Below are 20,591 nucleotides of genomic sequence, written 5' to 3'. Positions count from 1 at the left end.
GTGACACCTCAATTTAAGTCTTGCATGTACGTGAACAAGCCAAACTATGAAAAGCCACATATTTATATTATTTCTTCATTTCTTACTATTTTTTAAATTGATTAATTTGGGCAACTATGATAATCTAGCCATCAAGGTGAAGATGAAGGGTGATGCATGCAGATATTGATGGGTAAAGGTTGTTTGAAAGAAAGAACAAATAATAAAATATCCAAGGCCAATAGCATTTGTGGTTGGTGGTCTCTTGGTCACTCAAAATCTAGGAAAAAATATAAAAAAGCCCCCCAAACTACCAGCCGTTTTCGATTTAGCCCCCTAATGTTCCAAAAGTGATAAAGTAGCCCCCTAAACTACCAAACTATTGCATTTTGGCCACTCCGTTAGTCAAAACCGTCAGTTTGGACGGAAACTGCAAAACGACGTCGTTTGTTACAGGTAAGTTACTACAATGCCCTTTTGGAAAAAAATATAAAAAAGCCCCCCAAACTACCAGCAGTTTTCATTTTAGCCCCCTAATATTCAGAAAGTGATAAAGTAGCCCCCAAACTACCAAACAATTGCAATTTGGCCACTCTGTTATTCATTACCGTCAAATATGATGAAAAATTTAAAACTACATCGTTTTGGCAATGGTAAGTTACCAAAATGCCATTTTTGGAAAAAAAAAATATCATATTAAAACAAGCAAGCAAAACGGCGCCGTTTTGCTTGAAATTAGGGTTTCCTTACACTTACCAAAATGATGCCACTTTGGTAAGTGTTAGGAATTAAAAGAAAAAACCCTAGACCCCACACAGGTGACCCACGAAAAAACCCCCAACCCCAGTTTATCTTTCTCCCCAAAACCGCCGGCCATCACGTCGTCTATCTCCGACAGCCTGTAAATCTTACCCATAACTCAATCTTTTTATTGTATTTCATGGTATAGCTGTCGGATCGGTGTTGTTTATCTACGAACGTGATTTTTTTGTTTGATTTCTACAATGGGTAAGAATTTTTCGGTGGCGCTTCGTAGCTAGTGGATGGTGTGGCCGGCGGTGATGGATGGTGGTGGCAGGGGCAGTCGTTTTGAGAGAAAGAGAGAGAGGGGCGTTGCGTTTTTTTCACTTGAGGGAGAAGGTTGCCGGAGATAGAACGATGTGGTGGTCGGCGGTTTGGGGGAGAGAGATAAACTGGGGTTGGGGGTTTTTTCTGCGTGGTGTCTAAGGTTTTTTCTTTTTATTCCTAACACTTATCAAAACGGAGCCGTTTTGGTAAGTGTAAGGAAACCCTAATTTCAAGCAAAACGGCGCCATTTAGCGTGCTTGTTTTAATATGATTTTTTTTCTAAAATGGCATTTTAGTAACTTACCATTGTCAAAACGACGTAGTTTTGAATTTTCCATCACATTTGACAGTAATGATTAACGGAGTAGCCAAATTGCAACTGTTTGGTAGTTAGAGGGCTACTTTATCACTTTCTGAACCTTAGGGGGCTAAAATGAAAACGGCTGGTCGTTTGAGGGGGCTTTTTTATATTTTTCTCAAAATGGCATTGTAGTAACTTACCCGTAATAAACGACGTCGTTTTGCAGTTTCCGTCCAAACTGACGGTTTTGACTAACGGAGTGGCCAAAATGCAATAATTTGGTAGTTTGGGGGGCTACTTTATCACTTTTGAAACATTAGGGGGCTAAATCGAAAACGACTGGTAGTTTGTGGGGCTTTTTTATATTTTTCCCCAAAATCTATTGGTTTACTTGATTCCTTTGGATTTTGTTATTGTCACACTTCAATTATTATTAGTTTAATTTTTTTTAATAATTGATTATGTAATATGCTCATATATTAATGTCTCTCCCTCTCTTTTGGCCCGCATTAGTGGTTTATATATGAGCCTCATTTCATTTAATAATTTTGTTATTAAATTATAATATTTTTATTTAAGTAACTAAAATGCACGATAATAGAGAGCCACTAGCATCAAGGGCGGAGCCAGGATATTCATTGAGGGGGAGCAAAAAATTTTCATTGTAGTCGGACAAAATGCAAAATATCCGTGAGGCTGCAGAAGACGGGCCTTGCAACAGGGGTCCAAGAAGGCATGATTATTAATAGGTTGGAAATATAATATTTGTCTCTACTTACCAATTTTAACACGAGCTCGTTTAGAATTTGATTGAAACTCAATAGAATTGTAGATTTCTCCATAATCTTAGATAACTACAATTATATATTTTATACAATTAAAATATGAAACAAAAACTATATCGATTAATAAATAATTAAATATAAAAACAATTATCAGGAATAGCAATATAAATATCAAAACAATTAATTTTTTTTTTTTTAAAAAAAAAAAACAATTTAAATCTAAATATAAAAATTTAATTATATACCTCAATTTTTTGTTGAAGTTGGAAAGTGAAAGGAAAAATCAACAATTTAAATCTAAATATACAAATTTAATTACATACCTTAATTTTCCTTTGAAGTTGGAAAGTGAAAGGAAAAATTGACAAGTCTTTAAGAAGAAAAATGGCTCAAAGTTTTGTAATTTTTGTAAGATGTAAGGAGATTTGACAATTGATCCTCAACCTCTTTGAATTTAATTGACACATTGCTCTAGGATACAAAACGTCTGGCTTATAAAGTTAGAAATAACAATTGATTTTTTGGTCTACTTTTTGTGCTTTGCAAGTTGCACATTGTACCTTTTTTATTTTCCTATTGCATGTGTGTACCTTATCTTCTTCCATAGTTTAAGAAAATTATTGGGAACTGCATCATCTTTAACCTTGTGTTCTTCTGCAAGTGCAAGTCTGCAAATTTCAAGTTACAATGGTTAGAGTTGACTCAATTGCATCATCTTCAACCTTTGGTCGGGGGGGCATTTGCCCTCAAGAGTTGCTTGGGGGGGGCGGGGGAATAAATCCATAATCATAGCATTAATTTTTCTTTTTTCTTTTTTACCAAGGGTAAGGAGAATTTTGAGGAGCTCAACCCCCTCCCTTTGCCTTGACTAGCATGGACAATAAAGGGTGGTGGTTTAATGGGCCAAGAAAATTTTTAAGTGATTATGGCATGTACTAGGGCGTAGTTTTCGCAATGAAGAATCCTCACATATGTTTAATTAATATTAGTCATCTTGAATTTTTATTCATGTTCTGGTGGGGCTGTGTCAGGTTATGGCTCAATTAAACTTAAAGGAGTGCATGCAGTTTCCACCGTTTAGACCTCTCATGTGCAGCTCCCAGCCTCCCGGCAGATAAATGTTACTATAATCATGTCTAATTATGATAATCACAATTAATCTCCCCAACCTATTCTTTTTTTTAAAAAAAAAACCACTGGCATGGGGCGGGTAAAAGATAAATAGGCATAGAATTGATGGGGGCGGGCGGGTGATGGGAATCTTTAGAGGGACAATGACCCTTGGATTCCAAAAGGGATGCATCTATTTTGGGTCCCAACGCACAAGGGCTGCAACGTATTTATATATAATGATTTTGTACGATTATGGTTTTATTTCATTTATGTCACTATGAGAGGGACCACGGGCAAGTTGAATGATGCATGCAATGGCGACCGCATGCAACCATAGTCTGCTCTCGAGACATTAATATAAAATGCTTTTGCTTTTTGTCAACCACCCACCTTAAATACTGTACAAGTGGTTGAGGACTAAAAGACACTACTGGGGGATATTAGATGATGGGAGGTGAGGCACGTCAATAGGGGGCAAACGCAGCGGCTCATGGATTGGCGAAATTTGCTATAAATGGGCCCATCGACCGCATCTGGAAGGATGAAGCACCCAGTTGTATATCTTAGGGGTGAAATAGCGGTTGCGGTTAGTGGCTAAAACCGCTAACCGCAACTGCCTAGGCGGTTAGTAAATTTTACTTACCGCCTCCGCTAACCGGGTAGGCGGTTAACCGCCCGGTTAGCGGTTAACCGCTTTGGAATAACCGCTTTTTTTCTAACCGCTTTTTTGGGCTTTTTTCTTTGGACCGATTTTAGGCCGGGTTTGGACTGGGTTTGGGCCGGTTTTGAGCTCACTTTAAACATTTTTTTTTTCTCATTTTAAACATTTTTTTTTTCCCTTTTCATGGCCATTTTAGCATTAAAAATTGCTATATACCAAAATCTTGTTGGCCACTTTTGACAAATCTACACATCATATAATATACAAATAAAATTACAACAAAATCATCACTTCACTTGTAGTCTTATACATAAACTCACAAGCAAGTTCATAAACTCACACATAGAAATAAAATAAAACACAAACAAATTCATAAACTCACAAGCAACAAAAAAACTAACATATATGGTTAAACTTGAAGCTTGAGACCCATTTCAATCAACCAAAAAAAATTCATAAACTCACAACTTATTGTTATTATATATATATAAAAAGCGGTTAGCGGATTTTCAAAACCCACTAACCGTTAACCGCAACCGCCTAGGCGGTTAGCTGTTTTTACTAACCGCTTTCAAAGCAGTTAGGCGGTTAGGCGGTTAGCGGTTAACGGTTATAGCGGTTAGCGGTTAGCGGTTGCGGTTAGGCGATTTTAAATTTCACCCCTAGTATATCTGATATTGTATCCCAAGAGCTTTTTGCTCTTTCTATGTAGAGTCAAGTACTCTGTTTTTTATGAGATGAAATGCAAGTGAAATTATTTCAAAAAAAAAAAAAAATTGTACATTAAAGCTACCTTGATATATGTGAATTTGAATTTGACTAACATGCTGTAAAATAACTAAGCATGTGTTGTCATTTTTCAATCTATTTAGATTTTTTTTTTCTTATGAAATTTTTTTCTAACTCCTCAAATTATATAGGTTTGTATCAGGATCTACATGATTTAGAGCATGTTTGGGATTGCGTTTGAGAAATAGAGTTTTTAAGTCTAAAAGAATTTTTGAACAAAAACTTCATTTTTAAGCTTTTGCCAAAAGTGCTTTTTGGGCATTTTAAAGTTTTTTTTACCCTTAAAAACGCTTTTAATTTTTTTTACAAAATGAGTACTTTTTTTTTTTTCAAACAGACTTTTTAAATGTTAAAAGCACTTTTAGACCTCTCAAACGCAATCACAAACAGCCCTCAGTGGAAACATGCCATATGAAACTTGATTCAAACGAATTTTGGGCTTTTTGCTAAGATTTGGGTCTAAGGGACATTGAGGATTTGGGCCTTGACATAAAAAAGTAATGGAATAGAAACTAATTTTAGCACTAACTTAGAATGGACCAAGATGAAAAAAATTCATAAAAATTAAGGAAAGTTTAAATGTCAAAAAGGGGAGAGAGGCTTACATGTAGTAGTTTGAAATCCTTGGACGGCTGAGATTGTCCACGGGTAATAAAATATTAATTTTTAAAAAGAAATAATATAAAATTTGTTAGTTATTAAAAAAATTAAAAATTAAAAAATTAAAAAACTAAAACTATTAAAAAAAATAAAAGAAAAAGAAAATAAAAAATGAAAGGGATGGCCTTGGCCAAAATGGGGTGGCCGGACCACTCCATTTTGGCCAAGGGGGTGGCCGGACCACCCCCTTGGCTGTGGAGGTGGTTCGTCCACCCCCATACCAGCAATGGGGGTGGCTCAAGTTACCCCTTGGTCAAAATGGGATGGTCCAGCCACACCATTTTATCCTAGGTCACCCCTTTCATTTTTTATTTTCCTTTTCTTTTCTTTTTTTAATAGTTTTAGTTTTTTAATGTTTTTATTTTTGATTTTTTTAATAATTAATAAATTTTATATTATTTCTTTTAAAAAATTAATATTTTATTACCCTTGGACGATCTCAGCCGTCCAAAGAAAGTTTCAAACTATTGCATGTAAGCCTCTTCTGTCAAAAAGTGAACCAAATCAAAAAACAACTCGAAATGAATGAAACTAATTCGTTGTCAAAATTCTACATAAGATGGAACCGCTCGAGCCAACTTCAAGCTAATTTATAGCCGAGCATTTTTTCTAAACTCTGCTTGAACAAACGTCTAGCGAATTTATAGCGGAGCATTTTGTCTTGACTTAACTCGAGCTAATTTCTAACATGCTTCTAAAGTTCTAAGCATCTCCTAGCAGACTTTTAACGAAATGCCCTCACCTCCCCTTTTGCTTTTCCACTCCCTTTTGTACAACAGCATAACCTTTAGAGTTTAAGGATATTAATGGAGAAAGTTCTGGTAGCTAAGATATTTTTCTTCTATTCATGAAACAGTTATTTAATAACAATTTCTTTTAAAGAAAAACACAACCAAAGTGTCATGATATTTTCTGCCAAAAGGAAAAAGGAGAAAGCAATGCTTATGATGAGATCAATCCCATTGTCCAATTAGTCCAAATGGAAACAATCAAAACACTGGCCAAAAGTGGCACCCTCGTAACCACAACTTTTACTAGCAAAGCGACCCAACAATTAAAGTGCAGAAAGCATATGCATGTACCATGACACTTACTGCACACCCAAAAAGGGCGGATCGAGATAGGGTGCAATATTGGACCTAGTTTAATATGGATTGCATTAACCAACAACCTAGATTTTATTACGAATTTAACCTAAATCTCTCTTTTCATTCACCGCTGCCACCAACTTTACTACTACTTTGATCGCCGTACTGAAACTACCAATCTCCTATCACTATTGCCATATGCAATAGCCGTCCACTCCTTTGGCTTCTTTGAGATTAGTCAAACTATTTCAACAGTTACAGGAGTAGCCTAACACCCTGTTTAATTATTGAAGCAGTTCGATTATTTCTAATAACTATTTTGGGTGGCTAAATGGAGGAAGTTTGACTATTCTGTATTCTTATACCCCGAACCTTCTTTTTATTTTAATGTCTTGTTCGGACCGTTGATTTAAAATTAACAAAATATATTAAAACCGGTTGCACCCGATCTCAATTCGAGAGGCACATGTATGGGGTGGCCGAACTGCCTCTTTGGTTATAGGGAAAGTTTTGCCACCCCTAATAGTTCAAGTCCGAATGCACCTTTTTTTTTTTTTTTTTTTTTAATGTCATGTTCTGGGCCGTTGATCTAAAGTTAACAACACAGATTTGATCCGGTTGCACCCGATCTCAATCTGAGAGGCACAGGATGTAACCTCCACTTCTAGTAAAACGATATATAATATTGAGCTGATGCGGCGCATCGTGAAAGCACCACGTGTGTAACGTTTGATATACTGATCGTTACAGGCCTTGGACTTACAGAGAGAGCCAACCGTAGGTCAAGTCCTGGGGCTATCGCCCCGCCTTATCTTATATAACCCGTTGGCTACTCTGACAGGGACAACAGGATTTCTCGGTGACTGGCGTCTCTCATTGGTTTCTCTGCGCCACGAGTCATCGTTTTCCATGTGCTTGGAGATCATGTTGGACAGTCATTTTGATCTGCAGTAACAAGACTGTTTCTCTAATTTAACTCGCTGAAGAAGATAATATAAATCCGATGTATTGCTTACAAGATCATCCTAGGGCATTTCACACTCTTCTCCTCACTCTCCGTAAGCGCTCTCTCTTTCTCTCTCTCTCTGTGAAGTTTAGGATTTTGAAACTGAGCTGTTTGTACGGTATACTAATCCTAGGTTTGCTTGTTTATCGTTTTAATTGTATTTTGTTTGTATATCTATGATGTTATTTGTGAGCAATGGTGATTGTATCAATGTATTTAGCTGGACTTCAAAGACACCCTTTGAACAAGGTCGCCATTAGAAGATCATGTTTTGTGTGTTCAAATGTTGTCTTTGATTGCCTAATGGCAGTTCTTTCTTTGATTCATGAAGAAAAAAGTTTGTGTTTTGTTGGAGTTTGTGCTAGTTATGTATAAATATAACATTGTTGGGCCAAAATCAGAGGTTTAAGGTTTTGGGTTATTTTGTCCCAAAAATATAATCTTTTGTCACTGTAAAATGATGTAGTGGGCAAGAATGAATAAACGCTCATCGGTTTTTTTTTTTTTTTTTTTCTCTGTTGTGGAACTTGAAAGTGTGGATTAGTCAACATTCCTATGGGCTTTTATTCATTTCTTTATGAATGAAACAGAATATATTGCATCGATTTGGTTTTGTAATGGCTGAGGGTGCACCTGTTGCTCCTAATGCGGAGTTGTTTGAATGGCCGAAGAAGGACAAGCGCCGATTCCTTCATGCTGTGTATCGTGTTGGTGATCTTGAACGCACCATCAAGTATGCATCTTAAGACATTGTTATTGAAGCTCTGGATGAGTTTATATATCTTGGGGGTGCTTGAATTTTATTGATTTCCCGCATTTTGTTTTTTGGGGGTGTCAGGTTTTACACTGAGTGTTTTGGGATGAAGCTGCTGAGGCAAAGAGACATTCCCGAAGAGAAGTACTCCAATGCTTTCCTTGGGTTTGGCCCAGAACAGTCTAATTTCGTTGTGGAATTGACATACAGTGAGTTGCTTAAACTTACAATTTTGGTTATCTTATTATGATGATACATTCACTTATCAAAATCTTATTATGATACATTGAGTAGTTCAAGCTTGTTACTAGGGTTTGTTTGTGCGCTCTGACCATGATTTCTAGATGATGAACCACAAGAAGAGACTAGCATTGCCATGTTTTGGTGATTTCTTGTTTAGAATTTTTTAAGGTTTGGTTATTCGTTTGTTAAGATTGTTTTGTTGCTGACACTTGATGCTCTGGGGATTTGTTTCCTTACTTCAAGGATGTAATATAGATATAGAAAAGAGAGCATAATATTAACTCACATTTCCCCCCTTCCCCTGATCCCCCATTTCATATCTCAATACTTGATGGATATCACTATTTGCGACTTTTATTTATGGCGGAAAAGGAAGAGAGTTAGATGAGGAAAATAGTTACAATTGTTGAAAAAGGAAAAGGTGTCGATGGCATTTTGTGACACAGAGTCAATACTTAAATAATGACAAAGTGGGTGGAAATTTTATTATGAAGAGCATGATTATGCCTTTTGTTTTAACTGTATGGTCTCTGAGAAATTATTTGATATTGTTTTTACAGATTATGGTGTTAGTTCATATGACATTGGAACTGGTTTTGGTCATTTTGCCATTGCAACTCCAGATGTAAGTGTCATTCTACATTCTAGAGGGATTGTTGATGTGACTTCGTTTTAGTGCTGAGCCTGAATTATGCATTCCTTGAACTTTTAGGTTTACAAATTGGTTGAAGACATCCGTGCCCGGGGTGGCACTGTCACTAGAGAGCCTGGCCCTGTTAAAGGTGGACAAAGTGTCATTGCCTTCGTGAAGGATCCTGATGGTTATATTTTTGAGCTTATCCAAAGAGGTCCAACTCCTGAGCCACTCTGTCAAGTAATGCTTCGTGTTGGCGATTTGGACCGCTCAATCAAGTTTTATGAAAAGGTAATTAGTCTTAAACTATTTATAGTATGTCATATATATGGGCAGACATATGCATGTATGTACATATGTATTTGAAAGTTGGGTATGCCAAATAAATTGTCAAAGAATTATTCTCTTAGGTCTTTCTTCTTATGGAGGCATTAAAGCTAGTGGTGATATTTTGGGTTCCCTTATTTGCAGGCCTTGGGAATGAGGGTAGTGAAGAAGGTTGATAGACCTGAATACAAGGTATCTTTCTCACATGAATTTCACACAGCAAATTTAGCTGAAGCATATTAGCCGTATTTAAGTCACAAAAGGATTATAAAATTCCTTAATCTATATTACATGTACGTGACAACAGTACACCATAGCCATGCTGGGGTATGCAGAAGAACATGAGACAACTGTTCTGGAGTTGACATACAATTATGGTGTGACTGAATATACCAAGGGAAATGCATATGCACAGGTCAGTTTATTGAATATATTTTTCCATTTAGAAGTGCCTTAGTTTCTTCATTTTTGGAAACTTTTTCATCCATTTTTGATTATTGTGATATCCATTCCAGATCGCTATTGGTACTGATGATGTTTACAAAAGTGGTGAGGTTGTCAACCTGGTCATTCAGGAGCTTGGAGGAAAGGTTACTCGACAACCAGGGCCAATTCCGGGACTCAACACCAAGATTACCTCTTTCCTAGATCCAGATGGCTGGAAAACTGTAAGTTTTCTGTAGTACTAGTAATTTGTTGTCTTTTTAGCTTATTTGATTTTGAAAGCACTGGCTGCCTTAAGGGTGGGAATAGTCATTCCATGGGTTCTGAGAATTGACATTTGATCGGTCTAAATTAGTGCAAAAGAAAGACCTCTATGCATATCATGTTACTGTTTTCTATTAGATGTAAATTTTACAATTGGCCGGAAAGGCCGCCCTTCCTTGAAGGAGTTCCTCGTCATTAATGTGGAGACTGTTCTGCACATGACCCTGTGCTTGTTCAATATCCTTAAATTTACTTTATTTCTTCATTGCTAACTGCATGTTATTGTTCTTTTGCTTCGTATTTGTAGGTCCTGGTTGACAATGAAGATTTCCTGAAGGAGCTGGAGTGAAGAAAATCGCTTAATCGAACAGATTATGATGATTAAGCACTTAAGTTCAGTTGCTCTGTTTTAAATAAGTTTGTGTCAAGCATCAATCGGTACCACTATGTGCTTGTTTGAATATGGTTCTCAGTGACCAGTATGTGTTTTAATATGGTTCTTGTGACTTGAATCGTATTTAAATATATAAATATGTTGCTTCTAATGGAAGGATATGGTGCCAAGTTTTATGTATATGTAATTATGTGGTAAGAAATTTGAGTTTTGAGGTTTATTATGTTTTATTATTAAATTTGCTCCTTATGATTTTTAACGGAAATAATGACATGTAGACATAAAAGTTCAAGCCAGACTCGATAAAAAAAAACTTCATGTGTATATAAATCTCACTTCAGCTTGACATGTGGCGAAAAAAATTAAAAAGAAATAGAAAGGAGAAAGAAATAAACAGAAACAATTTTTTTTTTTTGGGGAAAAAGTAAATCTACTTCATCTAACTACCAATTAATTTGCAATGTTCTTTGAACTTTTTATTTGTGTAATGTCTCTCCAAATTATTATTGAGGTTGTAATGTCTATTTTTGTGCAAAAAAATGAAAAAATAAATAAATAAATAAATACCCCTAATAAATTTTTTAGAAAAAATGCAAAAAGACAAAAAGTTAAAAAGAAAAGCAACGTGTCAAACTAAGGTGATATTATTGTACATGTAGAACTATTTTATTGGATATGATGTAGCATCATGCTTACATGTCATGATTTTCGAAAGAGTCATGATTTTCGTTAAAAATCCTAAAGATAAATGTGGAGGAAACGTTTGGATAATGAAATATACTTTAATACGTGATTTGATCAAATTTTAAACATTAACTATGGAGTGATTTGATAAAATGATTTTTTTTTTTTTTTTTTTTTTTTTGGTGACATGGTCACACAAGAGGGGGAGGGGGAGGGGGAGGGGAGATTTGAACTAGTGATCTCCGCTTTATAAGGTGTAGTTCCCAGCCGATTGAGCTACCCCTTGGAAACGATTTGATAAAATGTTAAACCTTAAAGATCACTACAGTAATTTTGGATTGAGATCCACTCCAATTACTCAAAATTAGAGATTCTTATATTACGAAATCGTGGCCTTTCATTTTAAATTGAATGGTCTATAAAATGGAATAAGATCCTCTTCATTTTAAATGAAATGAAGAGTATCCATTTAGTATAAAAAGAGGGATAATATTGTAAATTTGATTATTTACATTTAATGTTAAGATAATATTACTTCTCCTTTTACACTAAATTGATACTCTATTTCAAATGAAATGGAGAAAATCCTAAAGCCTATAAAATACCAGTTTCTTTTGTATAACCGATGCATTAAATTTTGATTTTAAGCTGGCTTTTATTTTACTGAGGTTTAAATGATTTTGTAGACCATTGGATTTAAAATGAGGAGCCACAATTTCTTAACATGGAAATCTCCAATTTTGAATAATTGGAAGGAATCTCAATCCAGTATTTTTCCCTTGAAATAAAAAAATTAGGTGTAATATGATGAGTATGGTTTCAAAGATACCTTTTCCACAGAAAGATACTTTGATTGTAATCTACACATCTATGTAGATTACTTTATAACTTTTCATGATAAAAAAATGTTGCCTAAGACAATTTATTTGGACATCTTTGTGTCACAATCATACTTTATAGAGAGATTGGTGAGAAGTGACTTTCATTCCTTCTCATATATGAGCAGCAGACTTTTTGTCACAAAACATAAATGCTTGGAAACCATTGCAGATATGAACCAAATTCCAGATCTTTGTATTTAAAACAAGGGTAAAAAAAACAGAAAAAAGAAAAAAACAATTGCCTGCACAAAAGCATTATTGCCCAATGCAAGTTGCACCTTTTGTGTGTTGTACTCTAAAATCATGATATCCTGAAACACCCCCAATGGGAGATGAAAAGAATCATGAAAGAAAAATAGAGTGTGACCCCTTTGAAGAAAATTTCCTCCTAATCAGAAACTTTGCACTAATCCAAGTAAAACATCTTCTAGCATTGGCTTCTGCAGGATGAAATATATGTACAAGATAGGTGGTCGAACTTCCAGCTTGCAGGTTTGACCATCCAAGTAAAACTGACTCCAGAGAGAGCCCTCTATAGAACTGTATCTATTGGATAGCTTCCGAGCACACGAAGAAATCTTGAGAATTCCTGCTTAAAAAAGCAAAAAAGAAAGAAAAAGAAAGAAATCCTTTAATTCTCTAACACAGAAACAATGCTGGGATTTTCTCTAACATCATGAAATATAGACTGACCTGCAAATGTCCTAAAGCGTATTGGGCACGAGGCTCAGCCATAGAAGCTTCAAAGTCGATAAAGAACAAGTAGTCAAAATACCTGCCACCAAAAAACATTCACCTCTACAGCATGGAGGGATTTCAGGACACAACTACTATTTTGAAATCCTATGGCCATTGTCTCTCTACATCATAAGTCAACCATAGAACTTTCAAATGAACATATCACATTCTGAATCACTGATTTCAAATTTTTAAAATACATCAAGTTAATATAATGAATCCTATCATTTCTTCTCTTTTCTCTCTCTATGAATTCTTTTGGTGGACAAGTAATGTTGCATATTTAATTATACCTGGTCTAATTGTCGTAATTTCTTTTTTTTTAAAAAAAAAAAACTATCCATAACATTTACAACCAGTCAATACGCATACAAAATCTAGAATAGCTGAATATCAAATCCACTGTTCCAAATTGCAATTCAAAAGATAGTATCACTCACTTGGCACTCCCTTCATTATAATCATCAACAACCCTTAACGGTCTTTGTTTCTGTGGGCGACTCTCGATCTGAAATTTTTCCAAAAGGAAAAGATAACAGTCAAAGCCTAATGATACATTGATAGAAGTAACATAACTCAATGTTACTTGAGGTTACCTTCGACAGACTAATGCCCCTCAGAGCAAACACTGATAAAGCTTTGAACAGTACACCGGGACCTTCTTCTAGAGTAAAAACAATGCTTGTCTAGGATCAAAATTAACAAAATATTTCGTCAGTACATTGACAGAAAAGATATATATCAATGCATATTAAGAATTTATACCTTATAGGGCCTATCATTTCCTGGAATTATAGGTTCTCTGGCAAGTATCAAGAAACGTGTAATATTATCGTCATCATCCTGGCCAGGACAAGGTGAGAACAATTTAGTTAAGTTGCATTTGCCATTGTTCATAACAGTTAAACATTCTTCATAACAATAAAATGGAAGAGACAGGTCAGATAAGCAGTTGCTTGGATCACATGCCAAGGCATGTTTTCCAATATTGAAGTTAGCATTGCAAAGATAACCCACAGCTTCATGGAGAGGTTTGAGCAGCGGAAAAATGTTTCAGGAGGAGAACTTGTGATTCTACAAGTACCCGAGAGTTTGCTTGGCTCTCGATCGAGGGTTGCTCAAGCAAGATGCTACGAGAGGCAAACCAAAAGTTCTATTGAGCGAATTTGCAATTAAAGTTTTGGTCGAGCAAGTTTGCGATTATTTCGATAAAGGCTAGTTTGTAATTTTTTTATGCAGCATGGCATAGTGACTTGGAACACCAGTTTCTGTCCAGCTTTTTAGTCTCCTCTTTGCAGCCTGTTTTGACCCAGTAAACGTTGGAATTAGCAAACCTTCATGAAACATGACTTTCTAGGCCTTTGAATCAGTGTTCCAGTGCCACCAAGCTTGCCTCCATCCAATGTCAGAAACTTGTGATATGGCCTTTTTATTAAAGCAAGTCTGATTGAAAACTACCCTGCATCATTTTCTTTTCAGGACTACATCCCTAACTTATATTTAAACACAATAAGGACAGTCTAGATGCCTAATTGATGTTATTGTTCAATTTTCTCAATAAAGAATACTCCAAGGAGAGTTTTCTTTTTAGTTTTCCTACAATTCTTAAGAGTTTCTAGGATTTATAGAAGAGTTGTGAGTTTTGGTTTACAGATTCTACTTCTCATTACGCCACACGGCATCAGTATGTGAAGGGGTGAGCGATTCTGCAGCTTCACTGTTAGTCAGCACTTCTAACAAAGGGGAAGATATTGGATAAACTATATTTTGGTCCCTGAAATATTGTGTAGATTTCAATTTTAACTCTAAATTTCAAAGTTCCAAATCGAAGGAGCAGATATAAAGTGACACAAAACAATACTCAGCAATTTGTTTGGTTCAACTCTTGGAAGTTCTGAATATGGACTTTTTGCAGGACAGTTAGTAGTATTCAACACCTTACCACCCAACACATGGAAAAAAAAATTGAGGTTAATAATAATTTTCTCTGGGGTACCTTTACTTTACATGTGCTAGGGGCAAATCTTGAAAGAATGCAATTCAAAATTTTAAGCATACCTGTCAATATGTACATGTGAATCCTCCAAGCAAGAAAGAAGTATAAATAGATATGATAGAAGGGTCAAAAATACTAAGTGAAGTCTTCATAGATACCTATCAGACTAAGTTTCAGGCACCCCAACCATAAAGGTCGAAAGGACATGAGAAACGTTAATTCTCAATAAAGTGGAAAACAATGCAGATTTTTCATAAGTCTATGGCATAGATATCAACTACGGGAAAACTATGCCAAATCATAAGTTTTTTTATCATGTCTATGGTATCGATATTAACATGATATATGCCAGAATGATATGAAACTGAAAGGGAAGCCTTACCTGAATCTTTTCGGCAAGAATGTCAAGCCCATAAATTTCTGCAGCTCTAGCACTTGCAATGGCTCCAGTATCTCTCGTGCCAGTTGATGCCACCATCTGTCCAAAATGTTCTAATCATTTGTATGTGTACATCATTTCATGCGATTCATAGTAAAATAATGTGGAAAACACCAAACTTGCATGGATGACCTGAGCAGCACCAGCAGTATCTTCAGCATTAATTCTGACAACACCTAAATTACTTAGCATCATGTCACATTGAGCAAGAGCCTGCAAGTGAAAATGTTATTAAGACAGCATCTAATAGAACTTTGGGGGCCCACATCTTCCATCTCAAATGAAAGATTTTTTTTGTATAATAGTGTCAACTTTATTCCATATTGTGTGCCTGTAAACCCAAACACGACATAGCTAAAGTTTTGAATTAAAACCTTTGTGAACCCAAACACGAAACACGACATAGCTAAAGTTTTCAGTGTGGGCTGTGTTTGTTAAATTTTTTGTTTTCTGTTCCCAAAACAAATACATTAACAAACAACTCAAAACACAAAACAAAACACTTTTCACAAATCTGTAGTCTTTCCTTCTTGTAAAAATATTTTGATAAAACAAGTGTTTAACTTTTATAGAGGTCAAAGCTAACTTATATATATATATATTAGGATGGTCGTGTGGCTACCCTAAGTGGAGGACCACCATTTTTCTCTTTTTAATTATTAAATTTTTTTACATGTAAGGCTTTACATCTGTTTGAGTTTTTCAAAATAAGTAGATGTATTCTATAGAAAACATTTTCTCAAATGTAAACCCCACCAGAAACACTTCTAAAAACAATTTTCACCTATATGTCACGTTAGAACACTTTTTCAAATCAAAAACAAAAAATACTCCCCAAAACACATCAACATGCCCAAGATGACTTACCATAGGATGGCTCAAAACACTTTTTAACTCCTCTTTTCTTACACCAGGTAACCCTAAAAGGCAATGGATAACTTGCATCTGCACCTCCCCGACTATGTGCAGCCTATGTCGAAGGAGCAAGTCGTAATTACGGTGGATACTCCCACCAACAGAATTCTCAATGGGAAGAACGGCTTTATCCACTAACCACAGTTCAACAGCCTGTGAAATGAATCCAGCTCTATCAAGGTAACAATAATAGGTAAACAAATTCAATACTGATAAACATAAAAAAATAAATCTAACACCAATTAAGTGCATAAGTAACAGTTTTTTGAACCTTGAATGCTTCTTCAAACTGGTCACATGGAACAGTCTCAGACTTGGGGTATGCTTTCAGTGCGGCAGCCTCGCTATATGCTCCTGGTAACCCCTATATTGGACGACACAACCAATATGAGAATAACAAGAATGCCATGGGCACTTAGGAGAAGAATGATGAAGGGCTATACCTGATAGGCAACCCGCACTTTTGAACCATCACTTGGAGAAGAAGAGAGACCATTTGCAGACAACGGTTCTGTGATTTCATATATTCAAGCCATGAGATTGCAATGAAAGACAGAAAGAAAAGAATTTTGGAAAAAAATGATCCTATCATGAGGCACACTAGGTGTAGATGTAGTCATAGAAAAACAACAGATTTTACCGAGATCTTATTAAGATCAAATAATTGGATCAATATTAACAATATATGTATAAACTTAAACTTATGAACAAAATCTTAATAAACATTCTAAACAACTGAAACTTTAGACCATTAAAGGACCATCCCATTACCTAAAACCATTTTAGTTTAGTTGAATCCAATAATCAAGGAAGTCTCATATATCGTCTAATTTGAAAACATGCAAAATATGACCTTACTCAAACATCTAGAAGTTGTGGCATGCATGAAAAGAGTCACCTTCTAATTGGACTGATTGCTATGGCATTCACAAATTTCAAAATATGCTTCTCCATAATAAATGACTAAATACTTAACAAAAATTATCATTGACCAAATATAATTACAACCCTGAATACAGCAATTTAAGAACGCGATATCACCCGACCTAATTCCATAACAACAGAAGCTTAGAACCCATAAGCATTATAGTGCAACACATCACATCACATCAGTCTACATTGCCCAATTACTTATCATGATCTACTGGATATCAATTTCAGGCAAAATCTGTTCTTCTTCCAGCTAGAAAGAATAAAAAACGAACTTTAATACATAAATCCCAACAAAGCCTAATTGGCAAACAAAGAACCATTCAGTATTCTCCTCCTAATGAAAATTAAACATATAGCAGTAAAAAGAGAAGAACTTTCAATCCGAAAAGGATGTGAGATTGAGTTAACTCACTAGGAAGAAGGTTCAAATCCTTGTGAAACCCCCTCGACTCATTGCCCTGAGTCGGCTCAATGGCCCCAGAAGACTCAACCCCGGACACATGCGGCTTCTCATCTTCCACAGGGGTGATAGCTCGCTGAGCCAAAACAGCCAAACTACAACATTCCCATTTGCGAAACTTTTCCAAATCGAACCTCAAACTGAAAGCGGACCCAGAATTCCTAGACCCCAAATCCGAGGCCCCGAGATCAGAACAAGAAGTTCTGGCACAAACCCAGATGGCTGCACCCTTGAGAGCCATTTACAACGAAACCAATCTTGGAAACCAGAACACAAAGGCTTGTAGAAATGCAAAATGTTGTGGTTGGTGAGGAGGAGGTTGTTGGTGAGTTTTGGTGAAACCAGTACTGCATTGTCAAGGAGGTGGACGAGAATGGTAGTGGGGCTTCTTTGGACCCCACAAAAATGTCGTTAGTCAGTCTGTACTTTGCGCCGTGCTCAAGTGAATCGGAACTTTTGGGTGTAGACCTTTCAGGCACAGAGAGAAAGACCAACTTAGACAACAACAAAAAAAGAAATTGAAAAGACAGAGACTTTTAGAGAAAGAAAGAGGGAGAGGGCAGGGGGAGGTAGGTGAGCACAATGTTAGGCGAAGGCCACGCGTTTTCTCGGATTGCAAGAGAATGAGATCCGACTGTGAGCCGGTCTTGGAGGCCCATGCTCCTGTAGGCCGAAGCATTCGTTCATTGAATTTGAGTCTGCCAAAGCCAACACATCCTTCCTCTGTAGTTGTTCAGCAAAGGGATGCCCATCAAACTGTTGTTGGCAATACTTTGCGGATCCGGATCTCCAGCTTTCACCTAACCAAACCAAAAAAACACTACTACACTTTCCGTCCTTACCATTTTTGGTGACAAAGTGCTTTCCAATTCTAGCCGCAAGAAGAAAAAGGACCAGAGTAAAAAGAGAAAGAGCTTTTTCAACTCTGGGTTTACAATAAAAGAAGTCTAGTTATTGAAATTATTTTACATGATGAGAGTTATACTTGGAAAATATCTTACGAAATTTCATGTTTTATAATATTATTTTATTATTGTTTGGTTTTAAAAATCTTTTAAGGAAAATAAATTTCAGTAATGGTTTTGAAAAATGTTTGTTGGTTTTAATTAAAAAAAGAAACATGTTTTATTTATTTATTTATAGAATTTATATTTAAAAAATGTTTTAAAAAGTATTTTATATTTGAAATTATTTGTTAATAGGTTGTCATTGTCGTTTTATCCAGTAAATAGGAACAAGGAGTGTATTCTTGATGCATGTGAATCCGGTGCCTCGCTCAATGATTAGGTTTGGAGGCAGGCCACAATAGCAACAGAGGAAACATTATGATGTACGACAATGCTACATCCACTCATCTCAGACTGGTGGGAGCATTTAAGGTTTAAGAGAGAGACTAATAATTTCCAAATCTAATATTCCAGGATGGATATTAAAGTTGAGTGAATAGTGTTTTTTTTTTTTTAAAAAAAAAAAAAAATTTAATACGAAGAAAAGGAAAAGGGATTGAGGAGAGAATCGTATGGAAGTGATCGGGGAGGTGGCGGGAATGCTTTCAAATACTTTGTTGGAATTGTTACATTTGCCTGTTTGGCGTGCGTGCTAAAATTGACCGAATTGGAAAACAATACCAATTTTCTATAATAGCCAATGTGATGGTTAGGGAATCTCCTTCCAAAATGACGGGATCCCTACCAATAGAGGCTATCAAGTTTATTATTAAAAGGGTTGTGTGTTCTTTTGTAACGACCTAGAATCGGGGAGGAGGCGAGAATGCTTTCAAATATTTTGTTGGAATTGGTACATTTGTCTATCTGGCGTGCGCGCTAAAATTGGCACATTTCGACACCTTACAAGCTGTCGAATTGGGAAATAACACAAGTTTTCTATAATAGCTAATGATAGGGGTGAAATTTAAAACCGTCTAACCGCAACCACTAACCGCTAACCGTTATAACCGCTAACCGCCTAACCGGCGGTTAGCGGTTGGTGGATTTTGAAAATCCGCTAACCGCTACCCGCTAACCGCTTTTTTTTAAAAAATATAATATATATTTATATTATATATACATATATTTCATATAATAAATAACAATAAGTTGTGAGTTTATGAATTTTTTTTGGTTGATTGAAATGGGGCTCAAGCTTCAAGTTCAACCATGTTGGTTTTTTTGGTTGCTTGTGAGTTTATGAACTTGTTTGTGTTTTATTTTATTCCTGTGTCAGTTTATGAACTTGCTTGTGAGTTTATGAACTCGCTTGAGTTTATGTATAAGACTACAAGTGAAGTAATGATTTTGTTGTAATTTTATTTGTATATTATATGATGTGTAGATTTGTAGAAGGTGACCAACAAGATTTTGGTATATAGCAATTTTTAATGCTAAAATGCCCATGGAAAGGTGGGAAAAATGTTTAAAATGAGCAAAAAAGTGAGCAAAAAATTGGCTCAAAACTGGCCCAAAATCAACCCAAAGTCGGTCTTTAAAAAAAGCCCAAAAATGCCCAAAAAAGCGGTTAGAAAAAAGCGGTTAACCGTTAACCGGGCGGTTAACCGCTACCCGGTTAGCGGAGGCGGTTAGTAAAAATTACCCTAGGCGGTTGCGGTTAGCGGTTTTAGCCACTAACCGCTAACCGCAATCGCTATTTCACCCCTAGCTAATGAAATGGTCGGGGAATCTTCCAAAATGACGGGATCCCTACCAATAGAGGCTATCAAATTTATTGCTAAAAGGGTTGCGTGTGCTTCTGTAACGACCTATAAAAAATGTTAGTTACATATGTACTATAACTCTAAAATAACTAGCTGAGACTTTAGTAGGAGAAAGTTTCTTAGTAGGGCACGTTTGGTAACGCCTTTTAGCTTGAGTTTTTTTGCATTGTAACCCCCCCCCCCCCCCCCAAAAAAAAGAAAAATAAGGCCTTTTGTTAATGGTTTTTCACTTTCTTATTTATAATTGCTGCATGTCTTTTTCACCCATTTGGTGTAAGAGTGAGTGGTTGGCGGAGGAGTAGGAGTAGACAGAATATGTTGTCAA

The 20,591-nt window shown here is 36.0% G+C and overlaps 2 protein-coding genes across 7 annotated transcripts; one reads left to right on the top strand and one right to left on the bottom strand.

Annotated features, from left to right (window-relative positions):
- The first annotated feature begins 7,397 nt into the window (after positions 1-7,397).
- On the top strand, positions 7,398-10,740 carry GLX1 (glyoxalase/bleomycin resistance protein/dioxygenase superfamily protein). Its single transcript, XM_059583556.2, has 9 exons — positions 7,398-7,502; positions 8,041-8,183; positions 8,289-8,413; positions 9,008-9,072; positions 9,160-9,372; positions 9,553-9,600; positions 9,716-9,823; positions 9,924-10,076; positions 10,424-10,740. Exons 2-9 carry the CDS (start codon positions 8,068-8,070, stop codon positions 10,463-10,465), a joined length of 870 nt encoding a protein of 289 aa, XP_059439539.1. The 5' UTR covers positions 7,398-7,502; positions 8,041-8,067; the 3' UTR covers positions 10,466-10,740.
- Positions 10,741-12,247: 1,507 nt separating this feature from the next.
- On the bottom strand, positions 12,248-18,462 carry ADT1 (arogenate dehydratase 1). 6 transcript variants are annotated; one of them, XM_059582277.2, is made up of 12 exons: positions 18,138-18,462; positions 17,509-18,024; positions 16,607-16,674; positions 16,435-16,527; positions 16,116-16,316; positions 15,381-15,461; positions 15,192-15,287; positions 13,579-13,656; positions 13,410-13,499; positions 13,254-13,321; positions 12,769-12,850; positions 12,248-12,667 (listed from the first exon to the last, which is right to left on the bottom strand). In XM_059582277.2, exons 2-12 carry the CDS (start codon positions 17,795-17,797, stop codon positions 12,608-12,610), a joined length of 1,206 nt encoding a protein of 401 aa, XP_059438260.2. In that variant the 5' UTR covers positions 17,798-18,024; positions 18,138-18,462; the 3' UTR covers positions 12,248-12,607. The 6 variants fall into 6 exon arrangements, with proteins under 6 accessions (XP_059438260.2, XP_059438263.2, XP_059438262.2 ...); XM_059582280.2 differs by having other exon boundaries at positions 12,769-12,873; positions 17,509-18,462; XM_059582279.2 differs by having other exon boundaries at positions 12,248-12,664; positions 12,769-12,873; positions 17,509-18,462.
- Between the last annotated feature and the right edge of the window lie 2,129 nt (positions 18,463-20,591).

Source organism: Corylus avellana, chromosome 1, assembly GCF_965113065.1.
Source record: "Corylus avellana chromosome 1, dhCorAvel1.hap1.2, whole genome shotgun sequence".
NCBI lineage: Eukaryota > Viridiplantae > Streptophyta > Magnoliopsida > Fagales > Betulaceae > Corylus > Corylus avellana.
This window is presented reverse-complemented; position numbering and strand designations above follow the sequence as displayed.